General features: G+C 28.5%; 2 protein-coding genes across 5 annotated transcripts; one reads left to right on the forward strand and one right to left on the reverse strand.

The window, feature by feature from the left end:
* Positions 1-503: 503 nt before the first annotated feature.
* On the reverse strand, positions 504-12,235 carry mRpS29 (mitochondrial ribosomal protein S29). Of its 3 annotated transcripts, none has more exons than XM_067053357.1 (9): positions 12,167-12,235; positions 8,147-8,250; positions 7,851-8,064; positions 7,226-7,318; positions 4,236-4,381; positions 3,520-3,683; positions 3,290-3,431; positions 2,530-2,622; positions 504-816 (listed from the first exon to the last, which is right to left on the reverse strand). In XM_067053357.1, exons 3-9 carry the CDS (start codon positions 7,966-7,968, stop codon positions 631-633), a joined length of 942 nt encoding a protein of 313 aa, XP_066909458.1. In that variant the 5' UTR covers positions 7,969-8,064; positions 8,147-8,250; positions 12,167-12,235; the 3' UTR covers positions 504-630. The 3 variants fall into 3 exon arrangements, with proteins under 3 accessions (XP_066909458.1, XP_066909460.1, XP_014287390.1); XM_067053359.1 differs by lacking the exon at positions 12,167-12,235 and adding an exon at positions 9,575-9,691; XM_014431904.3 differs by lacking the exon at positions 12,167-12,235 and adding an exon at positions 8,334-8,528.
* On the forward strand, positions 9,809-18,580 carry LOC106687796 (E3 SUMO-protein ligase ZBED1). Of its 2 annotated transcripts, none has more exons than XM_067053356.1 (2): positions 9,809-9,912; positions 16,207-18,580. In XM_067053356.1, the coding sequence occupies exons 1-2, from the start codon at positions 9,865-9,867 to the stop codon at positions 17,902-17,904; spliced, it is 1,746 nt and encodes a 581-aa protein (XP_066909457.1). In that variant the 5' UTR covers positions 9,809-9,864; the 3' UTR covers positions 17,905-18,580. The 2 variants fall into 2 exon arrangements, with proteins under 2 accessions (XP_066909457.1, XP_014287375.2); XM_014431889.3 differs by lacking the exon at positions 9,809-9,912 and adding an exon at positions 11,678-12,243.
* Positions 18,581-18,653: the final 73 nt, after the last annotated feature.

An 18,653-nucleotide genomic window follows, 5' to 3' on the forward strand; every position in this document is an offset into this window, starting at 1 on the left:
CAACCTTATCACAGTTTGTAATTGAGCCTTCCTATTGACAGATAGACTAACTCAAATTTCAACATTTTTTATAAAAGTACTTGTAATATTTCTCTCTCCAAAATACTTATATTTTTCTGGTGCAAAATTATTAGTGTTTTTTTTTTTTCGGCCAAGCTCCAGCATTGGAGTCCTATACTGCCCAACTATGGTTGTCAGTTTTTCATTTTGTAGGCATATTAAAGTGTTGTTATACTTTTAAAGTAAATAAGGCAGAATGTAAGTTTTAGCAAAAAACTTTTTTTTTTTTTTACTAAAGTTTACATTTTGCTCTCAACTATTTATTCAATACTACATTGTTATAAAATAAATATTAAAAATACATAGACTAATTTTTTGGAGTTTATTCTGTCAACTGAAATGCTCAATTATGATTCATAGGACCAATACAGGATTAATGATTCATATTTGTAAATATATATCACAGAAAAGAAGGAAATTTTAAGGTCAGTAAAACAATCAGCTATACCAAGTTGTTTAAACAATTTTTTACTTTATTTCAATAACAATCTATGTAAGTAACACTTTAATGGTATTAAAAGGTAAGTATATACATTACTAAAACAAAACATTTTTAGGATATACAGGAAACTATAACGAAGCACAAAGTTTCATGAGTGTACCAGCATTACGGTTACTTAAAAAGGCAAGCTCATCTCTACCCTTGCCTTTTTGGAACCACAGTCGATCCTCGTAATAATCCAACATGCTGTGGAACTCTTCAGATGTCAGCTCCTTAACTTCAACAGGGACGAAAGGGTCTAAGTGCTCAAAACCCTGGAAAAAATAAAGCAGAGGAGTTATATTTTAATAGAAACACTAACTCAAGAAATTTGTCCTAAATTATTTGAAAGATTGGGAGCATAATTTCTTAAGTTAATTTTAATATTAACCCAAAACAGTTAAAGAGAAACATTTTGATAGGAATCATAGTACAGAAGTTATATTTGAAAACGTAATAGGTGAGACTAATTCCCACAAAGATAGGATTTGAATTTTTTTAAATTGCTACTATTATTTAAACAAATTTTTAGAGATTTATTATCATTTCTACTGAGCTATTATCATATATCTCTGCAATGCTTTGTCTATTTGCTCATCTATTTAATAAATTCAAGAACTTCCTAATAAATTTAGATAGAAGAAGTAACTATTTTAAATGATTTTTTTAAAAAATATATTAACAATAATAACGAGAACAAAATATTAATATTCCGATATCAGAAACCAATCTTTAAAATATCTAATACTGATATACTCCATGTTCTACACATTTTATTTTTCTTAACATTGGCTTTTGATATTCAAATGTTAATTTTAACATTTTGATAAATCAGGAAAAACTAACAGGTAAAAATATTGTTTTTTTTTTGTAAAATGAGGGTATTTCGATGTACTAATATTCAACCTTTTTCTATATTGGTGTGGGAAATAATGTGGTTGATCTATGGCATAGTAACTCATTCACTATACTTACTTTATTAGGTTAGCTTTAGTAAACGTTTATTAATTAATTATATGAGTTAACTTCAGTAATAAATATATGAACATTGACACATTATTGAAGGTTAAAAATGGAACGAAGTTTAACATAAAAGCAAACACCTCAAAAGACAGCATTTCTACTAAATTACATGCATTATTTTTTTCAATTAGGCGCCTAGAAAAAAAGTTATTAAATGGACGTAAATCAAGAAATCGTAGTTCAATCTATTTCAAAATTGGTTTTATTTAGAAAAAAAATCTTCATTTATCTGGTTATTTTGTTGATATTTTAGAGAGTTAATAACCTTGGGAAAATGCACGTTACAATATCTATTGCCATAGAATTGAAATATATTTTTGTAGCTATTGTCCGCAAATTTGTTTTTCACATTTTTTACTAAAACAAAGTGGAATAAATAAATATCATATTTTTTCTGTGATTGAAAACACCCTTGGGGTAGACCCTCCAGTTATATACTGGAGATACATATTGAGAAAGGTATTATATACTTACAACAATGGAAGAAAGAATTAAAAATATCATTTATCCCAAAGTACTGTATGTTTTGTTTAAAGAATTTAAAGCATACCATCTTCATTAAAAACATTATTATTGTTATAAAGCCATCAAACTGAACATGCTTTCGATAAAGTTAGTTTTTTATTTTAGACAAAGGTCCTTTTATTTTCACATAAATATTTCAAGTGTTATTTAGGTAGTTAGATTCACGTACTCATCATGTGTAAGAAAAAGGTATGTATAATCCGAATTTATTGTAGGTGAAATTTTGTTACACTGCTAATATAAAATAAAAATGTTAGAAATCCCTTTTTCTAAAAGGGAAGATTTTTAAGTTATGTTAGTATTGCATTGATGTTGTAATGTTAAGAAGTGAATAAAGGTAGAATGTTAAACTAAATTGGTAGTACTTATAAAACAGATATAATTGTTAGGTGTAAAAAATAAATACATAGGCCTTATAACCTCAAGAATCAGCAACTTACCTTTCTGGTCAGCAGGTAGACAGGAAGGGGAGACTTATTAGCAGGAGGCCAGCCATATCTTTGATCTACAGTGACGACTACTGCTCCACCCTTCTATAAATCACAGTTACAAGAGTAAAATTATGACAAATTAAAAGTTTTTCTTTCATAGGAAAATAAAATATTGGATACAAAGACTGTTTAAAGCATGTTGCTGTAATACAGTGAATAATAAATCAGTACTATTCACTCTATAACATCAAAATATGTATGGAAAAATTCATTATTCCTAAATTTAATATATCATTTATTTATTGGGGAAAATAATTTAAGTACATACTACTGATTTCTTCTGAATGTAATACGCCTACGGTATACTATAAGTAAAGTGAGTGAAAAATATACCTATATTTCGAAAACGTGTCATTTCATAGGCCTTCTCAAATGATAAATTATTAACCTTAAATGTTATGTACCCAATATGTATTAAGTATATCATGGGAGATATTTTTTTCTCTTTTATGGAAAGTAAATATGTTTCTAATATTATAAACTCAGATTATATTGAACTGAAATTTAAACCAATTAAATATTACATAAGCACACAATGAATGATAACATAAGAAATCAGATTCATCATATATAAAAGAAAATCTTCAAGACCTTTTCTACTTAAATAAATTGCTCTTTAGTTAAATAAAATAACATCAATTAGTTTATGGTAAAGCAGAACTGGGCTTACAATTAATATTAACTAATACTTTAAGGATTATAAACTCACCCAATCCTGCTTGGTAGCTTCCAAGAAACAGTGGACCAAGGAACATTTGTTCGGAGGAACAATACTCTTGTCTTCAGCCTTGACTTTAGATTCAGTACTATAGAATCCATTGAACCCATCAATTGCGACCAGTACCTTACACCTAAACAGGACAGTTAAAAAATGAGTTAATATTCCAATCTTTGTTACATTATTATAACGTAAAAACTGAAAATATGAACAAAGCTCACCTTCCAGCAGAAGCAGCTAACTTAAGCTCATTAATGATAGCTGAAACTACAGCTCCACTATATTTGACCCTGTTGATTCCGTGGATAACTAACTCTGATAGAGGACTACCGGCTGGGGTAGTTTCTCTCTGATTCCAAACATAATCTTGGCTAGTCTTTATTATCTGATAACAGAAAAAGGAGGATAAGCAATATAATAGGGTAATAACATACATTTTAGTAGTTTATGGGATTTGATTCAGAATGGATCGGGAAGGGAAGGTAATACAGGCTACTATTCTATTCCAGTCAAAATAACTTTGAGGTGACATATAGTAGATGTGCGGCAAAAACATGTGGTTGGCTAGTAACACTTACTTTTAATATTCTCATAAATAAGAGTATAATATACATATAATAATTATGAAGAAATATTAAATAATGTATTTTAATACCTTTAAAATTAAAGGATTTACATTCCATCACTTTCATTCAAAAGCAAAAATTTACTTAGGGTCCTTTTAGATATCTCATTTGTTGAGTACAGACGATTTATTACAAATAACTATTATCAAAAATTTGATTAGATTGAGTGATAAATCCCTTTGACATTTCTTATTTTATTTTATAACTATAACACTTTTTTATTATTATGACATTGGGTAAAATAAACTTAGTCCAAATAAGAGAATAAACATTGTAATGTTAATAGATTTTTTTTTAATAAAATAAATTACCTTTTCATCTTCAGCAGAGAGAAAGTGTTCATTCTGGGCCTGAAAATGCTTAAGCCAGTTTGCTGAGATCACAGGGAAGTCTAAAATCCCTTTGACAAATGTGGATGGTGCAGACTCAATCCTGTTGTTTCTAAACCAATCCCAAACTGTAACAAGTTAATGTAATTCAGATGATATTTATATAATGCTTGAATTGCATAAATGTTTAGTAGTCATAAGAAGAAATGTTTAAAGGTATAAAACAGAAAAGAGTAAGTATAAATGGTTAATAGTCATGGATTTTGTAAGAGGAAAGGAACAAATACATCAAAAATTACTAAGTATACGTAATTATTTATTACAGTAACTAACTATATGTTATTAAAAATAAATATGATAGGCAATAATAATATGAGTAAATTTCTTAGAAAAAAAAATATTTACTTTTTGGTTTGTCTTTTATTCATGCTTTTTTCTCAACTACTCGTTATCTAATAAAGATTAATTTTAATTGTTGTTATAACATTTATATTAAAATGTTTTTAAATTTACAATTTTAATATTTTATCTCATATACTTGTTTCTCTACAATTGGATTTGAGATTGAATATAGTTTAATAGTTTTAAGAGAAAAAAAAAGTCCAAGTTTTCTATAATTGATATCATTAGAAACACGAATACTAAATGTATAACGGTTTAAACGTAATTACATGATTCAATTTAAAAGTTAACTATTTTTAAAAAAAAAATTACTCTATAAAATATCTCAAGGGGGAGTCAACCAAAAATTAAGGAAAATTCAAGATATCTAAACAAAAAAATGTCTTTTGATTTAGTTATCGTTTTATAGAGGCTTGATTGCCCATTTCACCACACTAATGAAGTGTTACTTTCACTTGCCTATATATAATATATAACTCTAATAAGAAAAAGTATTGTGATCATTAAAAAATTTGAATTTGAGTTTTTGATAAAAATACACGTTTTTTGAGGTTTGCATTCAAATTATCAAGGCTTACAAATGGTGTGTCTGTGTGTATCCTTAACATCCTAGCTCAAAAATGAAAAGTCGAAATAAAACTTTTCATGCCTGGTATGTTATAGGAACTTTTTTGTTAGAATCAATCAACCGGAAGTACCACTTTATAAAATAAATTTTTATTTCCTCAAATCGGCATTAATGATTTTGATTAAACTCAGTAAATCAATGTACATTAAAGTGTTCTATCAGATGGGTCTTATCCTCATTGAAAAATGTCTGACAGGGGTTAGTTCAAGAAATAATTATCACTCTAAATAGGTTGGCAAGTGAAAGTTGTGTGAACGTGCACCACATTATATTTTTTTATCATAACTCTTTACATTCTTCATGACTATGTGACTAACAACTATATGTCTCATGAATTTATTTAAAGAATTTACATAAAGTTTCATAATAATTATTCCAGCAGTTTCAAAGAATAAAAGGCTTTTAGAGATAAGGGAATACTATACAGTTTTTTAAACATTTACTGAAATTTGTTTTCTATTGGGAACATGGATTCCACTGTTTTAACCATATTTTCATTTCACTGATTGCTTGATGAATTTAATCACAGTTAAATAAAATATTTAATTAAGTGAACACATTTTTTCCTGTTTTCTAATACCTACAATTCATGTAATAATAGTATTTTGAGCAATTTGAATTTTGATTTTTATTTGTTTTCCACTATACTTTTATAACTTGTAATATTAGTAAATGTATAATTATTTTTGATGAAAGGAATATGGTCCGGGTGTGGTCAAAAAAACTCAAATAGTAGAAATATACTATTTTATATACTTATATACTTTTTGACCGCACCCGGACCATATTCCTATCATCTTTACACACGGTCAATCAATAATCTTCCAGTATAATTATTTTTGTTTTACAATTTCAAATGTACCCTTAATGATGATGAATATAAATAAATTGACTAAAGAAAGTGAAATATGTAAAGTGTTATTGATCATCAAACTGTAATGCTCTTAACTGGGTACTGTTTAACTTGTATGTAACAAGATAATTTTTTTTCCTACATTCATTTTTTTTTTTAAAAAACCGAAAAGGTATTTTGTATGGTGGAAAAATGAATCAAATATTTAAACTATTAAGATAAAATGGAAAAATTGGCCAACATTTCTGATGAGCTTGACATCTACTATATACCTCCGGTTGAGGAAAATTTCGATAAAGAGACTGGATCCATTCATCCTAAACAATGTGTAGGGTTAAGCATGTCCTGGTTCAAATAATGAAAATGGCTTAGATAATGATGTTGATAGTGTTTTCAATTATTTGTTTTTTCTAACATTTAAAAGAAAAAAATCTGACCCAAAAAAGTTTCACAGAAAAAATAATAACTAACTGGTTAGTGGTCAGCATTAATAAATTTAAATTTTTGATGTAAGTTTGAAAATAAAAATTTCTGGAAATTGAATAATTATTGACTTGACTTGACTTGACGGTTGTAAATTGGTAACATAAACAAATCCTGTAAAAAGTCAATTCTGAATTTTTACATATTAAATAAAAAAATAATAGAATAAAATTTGAATTAGAATACAGATTGGTCAGTAAATGGTTAAAAATCAATTTTTTGGACACAAGATCCCTAAAAGATATAAATTAGTGAATTCTCAAATTTATTTTTTAGTCGATTTTCTCTACCTTAAGTAATTGATATAAAAATGGCAGTTTTTTTTAAATTTCACTTAGCTTTAATTCACTGAGCTAAGTTAGAATATTTCATTTTTAGAAGGCCTCTTTTATTTATTCTATTAAATGATGGTTTAGAATTATAATACAATTGTCAAATTATCAAAACTAGTTTTAGATACTGGGTATAAAACATAACTAGTTGAAATCCAATGTCAAAATTAGGATATTTTAATGACTAAATATATCTAGATGATATTTAATGCAAAAAAAAAATTATAATAATGGAGTTTACTCATTAATATTCTAAAAAAGACAAATTACAAACCCCAAGGGACATGCAGAAGATAAAAACCATTGCAGTAGGCATAATGAAGTATGTGAGCAACTGTCAGCGACTTCCCTAAACCTGCTTTACCATCTATAACTATGAATTAAGGAAACAAAAATAACATATGTATATTCAGATATTTTCTTGAAATGAATTAAAACTGTCAAAGCACATTATCATAACTTATATTTATAATTTTTTTATCTTAAGATACAAATGACTTCCAAGTGTTTTAAGTGACATGGAGAAGACTTTCCCAAGCCAGTTGATTTACATGGTAAACTTAGCTTTATAAAAAATTTGAGATGAGGTATTTATCAAATGCGTATTACATTATGGTACCAGATTAGGGCCAACAGTAATGGTCCACCATTTTCTCATTATATTTGAGCACTCACTACCATATCACAGGCAGTAGCGAACTAGTACCGGAAAAAAAATTAATAAAAAGATTTATGATATAAAACAAATAAATTTGTGAAAACAAACTAATTTCAGCATAATTTAAATATTTTTGAAGATATGGTTACATACAAAATACTTTTACTTGATAATTAAAAATGTGTTTTGGGGTTTCTGTAGGCACATTTTCAATAATATAATGAGAAAACTGAAAGGATACAAAGAACGTATCTGATAGTAGGTTTATTGTAGTCTGCTCGCTTCAAATAATCAATTATTTCTAAAGCAGGCTCCCGTATCATTATACTTGCTTCAGTAAAAGTTTTTACATTATCCATAAAAGGTTTGGGGAAACCTCCAAATGAAAATACCCTCTTCCTATCATCTTCATTTATTGAATAAAACAAACCTATTTGATCAGCCTTGTGCAGGGCCTATAACAAAAAATTGTGATTACCTTAAAAAATATCTATATAAAAATATCTAGTATTTTTTCTTGAAATGCAATGTTCATACAGGATTTGTTTCATTAGTTCTTTTGGCCTGAGCTAAACTAGAATAGCACAATTGGTGAAATCTCTTGTAATTTTTAAGAATCTTCAACAATTCTTGACTGCTTCCTTTAAAATCAAACATTCAGTAAAATTATAAAATACTTCATGTTGTACTTAAAATAATTTAATCATTTCTAGAGGTTAAGTACCTGAAAATGATTTCATAATTACAAATTAAAGTAGATATTCATCAAGCAAAGCGATGTATTATAAAATTTTCATTTTTAAATACTAATGGTATTAAAAAACAACAATTGATGAGAAATGATTTTTTGTAGATACTAGACGAGCTTTAAACTTAATAATCAAATGCTGCTACCGCTACCAACAAACTAGATCGCTAATGAGTACTTCAATCTAGGAACGTTACAATACATCAGGGGGTATCATAACCCTACTCTCTATCTAAATAGAAATGAGGGTTGAGATGAAAATTAGGCCACGCCCCTTAAAGGCAGCTAAACTTTGAAGTTAATAGAGATTTCGCATATTAATTTACGTATCTGTAAAACTATAGATGTATTCGCAAATTTGAAGAGAATAGAAGTTTTAGTAAATTTTCTTTCCAATAATATGGTATAATGAAAATCCATTAATACGTTCTTTAGAAATTCGTGCTTCTTTCTCTATTCTGTTCAGACTCATTTCAATGTGAATATTAAGAATTCCAAAATATATTTACTGTTATAAAAAGTAAGTAGGGAATATAAAATTGAAATAACCTGGTCAATTTTTCGAATATTTTTTTCTAGAAACAGTAAATAAAAAATTTTCTTTTAAGGAAAACATTAAAGTATAAGGTTGGATACAAATGAATAATTGAGAAAGTTTCAGATGTAATGGAGAAAGTTGTTTATTACAAAAAAAAAAAGAGTAAAAACAGCGAACATTATTTTTTAGAATATGTAATGTTTTAAAAAAAAGGAACAGAGAATTAATAATAATTCAAAAATAGCGACAACTAATCACGAGCACGCTTTGAGTAACTCTCAACTTTTTTTAATCCTCCTGCCAAGTCATTTTTGGCGTACGAGGTCCGGTCATTTTTGACAGTCACCTGTCAAATACGGCGTACTGGATGCTACGCCTATGGAAATAATAGGCCTCGCCTTCTGGAGTCACTCGCCCTGGAAACGTACCCCCTCCAGTATACTCCTTCCTCGAAGCCGTACATTCTACTCTGTACTATTAATACTTTTTTTCGATACTATTATAGACACTTCCCATCCGTTACAAGCGATGCTAGGGTGGATAATTTTCTTCCTTTAATACTGATTTTATTTGGAGCTTAACCTTTAATTTTAATTTTTTTTAAGACACTGGACTATACAAGTTGATTGCAGCGGTATGGAGGTATCACGACTTTACAGTAATGTGTATTAGTACTCACAGTCTTATAACAAAATTCATTTGTTACGGGATTGAATCAGAAACTTTATTTCCCTTAATGGCACTACATTTCACTTCTGGACTTTAAAATGCCATCTAGAGAAGCTACATTTAAGATGTTACCTTTTAGTGGATCAGATGATTCAATTATGGTCTTTATTGATTCTAGTAATACATTGATAAATACCATAATAAAATAAATGGTTATGCACAAGTAAAGATAAAGTATTTACACAATTATTACAAATTAATATGTAACGATAGTTCAGCCGAGTGTGTAGTGATGTTCTAATGGTAGCTAAAGACCGGTGTTCAGCAAATAGTAGCAATGTCGCTACAGTGAGTAATGTATTAATATTAAGAATATAAGAAGCAATAATATTATTAATAAATATATAAAATGCAGTAATCGTATATATATATATATATATTATACTTGTTATGGTACTATAAATCCCTTTTCCGGCTCTCAGGGGCGATGAATCTTGACAAAGAGGAATCAAATGAAATCGAATTTCAAGCGGCTAACCTCAATTTCGATTCTAAAATTCTTACTGGAACGTTAATTAAAGTCATTAGGAAATGTGAGAGGTTTCATAACTCTGGTACAGGTAAGTCGGTGGATTGAAACGGATCAAGTTGGACTTTTTGATTTCATGGCTTGTCCCCCAGCCATAGTTAGAATTGGTTGGTCACCTATAAATATCTCCCTCCCCCCGTATGTTAGAAATGACCAGAGACCATAAAAAAAAAAAAAAAAAAATACTCTTTGGACAATACTGAATTAAAATTAGCTTAAATGGGTTAGCATTTTACTGCTAACATAGGAACTTTTTCCGTTGGCACTTGGCAATTACTGAATGAACTGATATTAACTTCCTCAAGTAACATATTAAGGTATCTTCACCAATAAAAACTGTGAATATTTTTTTAAACAGATAGAGCAGCTCAACCATTTCATACGTTTGATGGTTCAAATTATCCAGTGATATCCCATGAATAATTTGAAACAAAGCTCAAATTAGGGAAATTTTTTTTTTAGTCCTAATTTTATACTTTTGACTTTTTGTTTGTTCACGTGGAACGTTATATATATTGGCCTTAAACTTAATCGTTGTAGAAATAATGCACGGATTTAGTACTAGTAAAAAATAATTCGTATTTATTATAGAGGATGTTAGATATCAAATACGAGAGTTATTGTTGTAGTAAACTAGTAATATTGTAATAGCTAAATAATAATTGTAGTATAATATTACAATGGTATAATAATATTTTATTATATAGTATCGATTTTACAATTTATATTCCAAGACTGGATTGTAATGACTTTATCCAATTGATCGATTGATGTTGATTTTAATAAACTTATTTTAAAATATTGATTGTAGATGTCCACATTCTATCACATATTGGTCAATGTCTAGCCCAATTTTGCTTAGCACTTTTACAATTTTTTTTTCTCTATAAAGCAAGACTGAGGCAGATATGAGAATAAACATGGTCATAATATCTTTAGTTGGAAATAAAAAAATAATTGTTGAATATCTAAATTTCTATAAATTAAATCACCCTTAATAAACTATATTTGAGGTAAACTTTATGCTCTAAAAAAATTAAGAAGGAATTCAGGGTCCTTTTTTTAGCGATGGGTCCATTAAAATGGAGAACTTGAAAATAAAGGTCAGACATAATAAAGAATAATTTGAATAAATAACAAGAAAGTAGTTAAGCATAATCAATTATTATTAGTTTAAAAATAAATAATTTAATATTGTTTCCTTTGGATTGCTTAATAAAAGCACTGTTATATCTTCAACCAGAGAATTTAATCAGATTGTTGGAATTAAACTTATTTTATGGACGCCACCTTGGTTACTATAACACAATAGTGGTTTTTGATCAAAATAAAAATATCCTTTATTGTTTTATAAATTACTAATGCCTATGAGTGTTTCAAGATTATGTATATAAAGCAAAAATTTTTCATTGTTCGCTACTCTGGAGCATGAATAAGAAAAAGGTCAAAATAGTATTTTTTTCCAAAATTGGGAATTAGGTAAAGCACTGGGTGGCAATGGCAACACTGGTACTAACAGCTACAGTTTCAGGAGCAGTTACTGCATTGTATGCAATGGCGGTAGTGTCGAGTTATAAGTTACCTTCAATGTTATCTTGTTTCTAGTACATTTTAGAATATCAGTTACTTTATTAATACTTGCGAGTGTTATTGTCCTACGTTACATTCAATAATACGTTTCTTCTTAAGAATTTAAAATCTTTAACTTCAATCAAATTTTATATCATGAGGTTATAGATGAAAAACTATAAATTAAACCCTTAAAAAGAAACAAAATCAAAGTTTCAGTTATTCTCTAAGTTTTTCATTTTCAATTTTAAGTTAAAATGGACAAACCTAAAAAAGGAAAACATAAATATAGTCCTATATGGAATTTGTTTGAAGTAATTGATAGAGACTGTGCAAAGTGTTTAATATGCGCCAAACGTTTCTCATATAGAAGTACTACTTCCAATTTACGGAAACATATAGACCGTAAGCATTCTACCTTGCAAGTTATACATTCAACTATACCTGGAGTCAATTCTGATACTACAGAGTATGCTTCACCTCAATCTCAAATATTTCAATTAGCAGGTCCACCTAAAAAGGCAAGTAACAAAGTTCATTTTGATAAACTGTATGTTGTCATTTGAGTTTTAAGTGTATTTAAAAATTGTAAATGGAATATTTATTACTAATTTGTTTATTTTTAAGAGCTATTTGTCTAAGAGAATGATAATTATTCTAGAGAAATTGAAGCATGGGAAAACTCATTAAATGCATATTAAAAATCAGAAGTAGTTTAATTTGTGTCAAAATGATTATTAAATATTCCCCGCATATATTCAGACACATAACTGAGGAAAATATTCTTGTTATCTTGACTATAATGTTTCAATTTCAATAGCACTTCACCTATCAGTTGAGTCCTGCCCCAGAGACACTCAAGGTACTAATAGACAAGTCACCTCATGTTATTGTCAGTAACTATCCCTTAACAGTAGTTCTCACAAGCATTAACAAAGTAACTTGTTATTGAAACTGGATTTGAACTGAGTGAAGAGTGGATATGATTAAAACACATCTGTTAGTCTCACCTCCAATAACGAATTAATCGGGAAAAAATAACCGTTCCAGTTAAAAAATAACCAGTTTGGTTACAGGAAATAGGATCCTAGTACCCCTTCCAGTCATAATTTTGATTATCAATAACTGATGAAAAAATACAAAAAAAGAGTTTCATGTTTTTTAATTAAATAAATTAATAAATTATTGCCAATAGTATGATTACTTTAATTTTGTATTCATCTTGTAAATGACTAATTTTTTTTTACAATTAGTTATTTTTAGTCCTTTAAAAGTAAAACTTGTTAACAAATTAATGTTTTCCCATATAAATATAATCTTTTTGAAATTGTTTGGATAGTATTTAAATTTTTTGGTGTTAGAACCTTGGTGTTTCTCATTCAAGAGTAGTGAATTAAAATGTTTCTAGAGATTCAAGACCTGGGTTATGAAACTTATCTAGGAATGATCAGGGGTTAATAAATGCAAATTTCAAATTACCAATACCCTTTACCTTTATAATTTATTTGTTATGGTAAATTGCCACTGCTGTCAAATCATTTTTCCACTATGCTAATAGAACTAACAATAATTTGAAAAATTATTTTGACTTATTGTTTATACAATAATACTTTACTGTCTGTAAAAAATAAATTCTTTAATCCGTAATGTGACAGGTGAGTTTGTTAGATCTAGTTACAATGTTTATCTCCTATCAATATCAAATTATGTGTTCAATATAATGCGTTTATTAATTTATATGCGTTGGATTAAGCTACTTAAAATAAATACTAAGAAAAATTATAAATAAAAAAATAAAGAGGGTCGAATTTCTTCTTGAAATTAATATAACAGATAATAGAATAACTGCCACCACTAATTATTAAACACTAACAGCCAGTTTTAATTACTATCAATGTTTGCTTGTATTTACCTTATATTGTACTGCTTACATTTGTAAATTTCATATATATTTATTTACCTCTTTATTATTCCAAAAACTGACTGTTTTATGAATAAATAGTCACAGTGATGTATTGAATTTGTGTATACAGCAATGGTGCCTATTGAATCTTAAAGATGGTTTTTATTTTAAAATATATCTAAGCCAATTAACTTAAAATAAATTTTGGTTAAGAAATTTTCACAGACATTTTGTCGATGATATCCCGATATAAAAATTTTGTTTTTGAATTATGGTTGTAGAATAAAGGTATCAGGTAATTTTTAATGTAAATATACATAAATTGATTGTTTAGTAATTTTAATTAGTGATGTCATACATCCATTTAGGTCTTTTGGCATTGTGAAGAGAATAGAAATCACATTTAAATACATAAAACCCAAGGGAGCCAAATTTGCAGATATCATTTTGGCTGTTAGGAGTTATACTTATTTTTTAAATTTAACTCTACATTGATAGTATAATTGAGTAGTTAACTCTAACCCTGAAGATTTTCTACATGATTGGTTTATGTACAAAAAGAAAATGTTTTTATTTTATTTTATTTTATTACGATCATATTGTTTATATATTATTTAGTTTATGGTGATTGAAAAAAAAAATAAAAGTTAATATTTTTTAATTTCACTATAAGTTCCCAACCTAGTACAATCATATTGTGGATGTCAAAATGCATAAATCGATAAGAAAATTTATTTATTTTTATGATGTGGTTGAAACTTGGTTCAGAAGGTTGAGGATTCAATTCCCTACCTTTGTTAGTCAATATTTATTTTGTGTAGGCCCTGAGGAATGAATCCTAATATTTCTACTTTGGGGCTGAATAGGTCCACATTGGAGGACTTGAACCAAAAAAATTCTTTTTCGTTGGTTATGGGTTTGAATGTGCTTATTAGCAATTGGTATATTATTGACCTACATGTACTGTTATGTTACTAACGTACAAGAGTGCTTTTGTTATAGTTCCAAAAGTTCCTAGTTGAAAAATTTCAAGTTTGTTATTGTAATTTGAACTCTCATATGAAGGGAAAGAGGAAAAATCTTGTCACAACTTACTTATTTTTTGTAAACAGTTCAATAAGATGTTATGATTGTAACACAAAATCTTCAAAAATATTTCGTATAACTATTGAAGTAAAATTATCAAATAATATACTTAAAAATAAACAAAATTGAATTTTAAGGAATAATGAAACAAAAATGATTAATTGATTCTCAGTACAGTGTTAAGTGAACTATAATAATAATGTGAAATATTGTAATTATAATTAAAATAAATTATAAAATAAGAACAAGCAATAATAAAATATTTTTAATTGGTTAAAATAATTCTAATTAACAATCAATTTTTAGGCATATAACATGAAATATAAAAATACCTATTATAATCATAAGTACCTATTCATTTTCCATGAAGAGATATTTTGGGTTTTTCTCTAAAGAATTTTCTGTACTTGGTAATGTGTAATGTAAAATGTAATTGCTTGTAGGTTGGTGAGGAGTCTGGTCAAATATTTTAAGTCATTATTATTTGTAGTAAGGCATTTATTTATGGGAAGCCTCATTATTTATAAGAGGTCCTTAGATTATTTATAGGAAGGCGAGCATTGTAGACTGTATTAGTCTTTCAAATCTTGCAAGAGCCAGTTCCTGACTTAAAGGGAGTATCCACCAATTCAATCTGTAGGACAGCTTAGATCCAATAAGTTTTATTAAGGTGTGTTGCAGTAGTTCTAGATATCTCCCTGGTTCTAAGGTGCCTCTATTTTCCTCAGTATCACTTATTAGCAGCCGTTGCCTGGATTTCAGGATTAATGTTGTTTCTGGAGTTCACTTGAGTTCCCTGTTAGATAAACTCTTCTACTTTCTTAAAAGTGTGCTGACCAATGTAAACCCCACCAATGGCATTGACATGCATGTATTTCGTCTTTTTCATTTACAAATAGTCCCATTTTTGCAGTTCCCTTTATAGGTAGATAAAGGTGTCCCTCATCACTCCAAAAGTCCTTTCAATCATTTTGATGTCATCAGCAAAGACTAGGCTCATAGCTGACCAGTTGAACACTGTCCCACCCACCTGAATTTTGTATCTCCGCACTGGACACTCTAGAATGAAGTTGAAAAGAATGCACCCCTGATAGAGTTCCTAGTGTGTGGAAAATTTCTCAGTTGTACTTCCTTGGATTTGTACATACACTTCACACGTTTCGGTGGGATCCCTAACTCTAGCATACCATCATGGATTTCTTCTCTAATGAAATTGATGAAAGAATCATAGGAACAAACAAGAATTAGTTTATAATAAAACACAATTGTATTAAAAAATATAGACCCTGAAGATGGAGGAGTGCTCAGAAACAAAAGAAAATTGAGTTTATATTAAGTAAGAATTCGAAAAGTATTTAAATGAATTTAGATTTAGCTAACATTAAAGTGTTTAGATCACTATATTTGGACTTTCCCATTAGTGTAGGCAGTATATAATATGGATTATTTGATTTATTTTTGTACTTATAATTAAACATTTCATAACCCTTTCTAGGTTGTACAACAAGCTGCCTCACAACATATACAGATTAAATTAATACCAACGCAGCAAGTCAATACTCAGCCAGTCAATGCCCAACAAATTTATACTCCACAATTCAATTTACAAAGTTCTGCAGCATTCAAGAAGTTAAAAAAAGATAGGAAACCTGTACAGAATGAATCTGATAGGAGTGTGAATGATGCCTTGATGCAGTTATTTATTAAAGATTTTCATCCAATAAGTACTGTCGAAGACGAAGGCTTCAGAAGCTTCATCACAGCATTAAATCCAACCTGTGAAATACCTAGCAAGAAATGCATTTCTCAAAAATTATTACCTGCTATGTATGAAAAATGTTTGGAAAATGCTAGAACAATATCAAAAAGCATCACAAGTGCTTGCATCACGACTGAATGTTGGACATCAAACAATGATGAAAGTTTCCTGGCGATAACTGCTCATTTTTTAGATAGCGATTTTTATTTGAAGTCTGTTCTGTTAAGCTGTTCACTATTAGAGGAAAACTTTACTAGTGAATCTCTGGCAGATGAATTACATCGCAATGTAAATGAATGGGAGTTGCAGAATAAAATTTTTTTTTCTGTTTCCTCTGGTGAAGATTACATCGCTAATGCTATAAAAATGATTCCAAAATGGGAACATTTCGGATGTTTTATTCATTCTCTAAACAAAGTCGTTGGAGATGCACTAAGTTTAAAGCCTGTTGAAGAGCTCATTTCTAAAGTCAGGCAAGTTGTTTCATTTTTCAAAAATGACCCAATGGCCAGTTCTGAACTACAACTTTCTCAAATAAATTGCAACATCGAACCGAAAAAACTTAAACAGGATATTCCAATGATGTGGAATTCGACATTTTATATGATAGAGCGTTTTGTTGAATTAGAAAATGCTATTTCTTGCACAGTTACAATACAAGAATCGAATTACCTTCTTATTCAACCTGATGAATGGACTGTTTTGAAAGAATTGACCAAAATACTTAAATCATTAGAAGCTATAACAAAAGCAGCAGACCAAGAAAATTACATGCTAGCCTCATTACCAATTGTTTTGACAAATGGCTTGTTTGAAATATGTCGGAAATTGGAAAGCTGTGTAGAACTATCAGATACTACTAAGCAGGTTGTTATGAAATTGAAAAATGGATTCAATGGAAGATTTAGTGAACTAACTAAAAACCCAATCCTATCTGTGTGTACTTTTCTAGATCCCAGATTTAAAACAATTCCTTTTGGGAATAATGAAGGTTCTGTAAAAAAGCGTGTGGTAGACCTAGTTATGAAACATTTGCATCTAGATAATACACAAACTGGAGAAGCTCAAGGAATTGCTTCCCAATCTCAAAACATTGAAGAGCTATCTGTATGGGAAGTGTTTGACAAATCTGCAGCAAACTCTAAACTCGAGGCATCGGGTGACTCCAGGGCCCAGCTTGAAGTAGATAGGTACATAGAAGATGATTTGATAAATAGGAATAGCGATCCTTTGGAGTGGTGGAGGGTTCATCGTTATAATTATCCTCATTTGAGTGAAGTCGTTCGTGAAATATTTTGTTCGCTAGCAACTTCTGTTCCTTGCAGTAGGCTCTTCACAAAATCTGGAAATATTATTATGGACCGTCGATCGAAACTAAGTGCAGGAAAGCTTAAGCAACTTGTATTTTTAAATGCTAATGAAAAATTTTCATAGAATAAAATATAAATTTGTTTGAGTTTAACAAATATTGATCCTGAGCTTTGACACTACCCAAAACAGTTTAATAATATAAAATTGATTATTATAACAACTTTTCGTCATGTATCTAAATTATACCCCAATAACATTATTATAACAGTTTTATTGATGGGTAGCCTTTTGTAACAAAGGGAACCTTTATCACAGGATTTGATAAATAAATTTTGTAATCCTTACAACTGAAGTAGTTGTAATAACATTATTTGAAAAACATAAGTCCTTAAACTCACTAATTGTGATGGTTACAGTAGACTGAACAATCTGTTTTAGAAATGTTGACATTATTTTTTTTTTCACTTGAACTAGGTAAAGTTTTCTATTTTCCAGATTTGGAAAAGAGTCAACTAAGGATATTTAGCTAAAATATAAAGAATCTTTTATCTATGTTAATTTAATTAGTAAATATTTAGTTTTTAATTTTGTGATACAAGACAAATAAGTTATGACACAAACAGTGGAGAAATTGAAATTGAAAATCAATTGTTATTATTTAGGAGTGCAGTTAGTTATTGTTCAAAAAGTGTATTAAAGAAATTAATAAAAAATTACTGTAAATATTTATACTTGTATGTATGTATATTAATATAAATGTAAATACCTTTTGTGTGATATAGAAATAATGTTGTAGTGATGTATTTTATAAATGTAAATAATAAATTGTTAAAAAAATACAATTATATATGCTAGTTGTTTATTTTAATACA

Source organism: Halyomorpha halys, unplaced genomic scaffold (genome assembly GCF_000696795.3).
Source record: "Halyomorpha halys isolate HHAL.00 unplaced genomic scaffold, Hhal_1.1 Scaffold1014.1, whole genome shotgun sequence".
Classification (NCBI taxonomy): Eukaryota; Metazoa; Arthropoda; class Insecta; order Hemiptera; family Pentatomidae; genus Halyomorpha; species Halyomorpha halys.

Coding starts and splice junctions, on each gene's coding strand:
- mRpS29 (XM_014431904.3), bottom strand. Junction 7,319..7,850: donor TACTATCAGATACGTTCTTT/GTATCCTTTCAG, acceptor TCATAGTTATAG/ATGGTAAAGCAGGTTTAGGG. Junction 2,623..3,289: donor AAGCTACCAAGCAGGATTGG/GTGAGTTTATAA, acceptor TGTGATTTATAG/AAGGGTGGAGCAGTAGTCGT.
- LOC106687796 (XM_014431889.3), top strand. CDS start 11,980: ATGGACAAACCTAAAAAAGGAAAACATAAATATAGTCCTATATGGAAT. Junction 12,244..16,206: donor TAGCAGGTCCACCTAAAAAG/GCAAGTAACAAA, acceptor AACCCTTTCTAG/GTTGTACAACAAGCTGCCTC.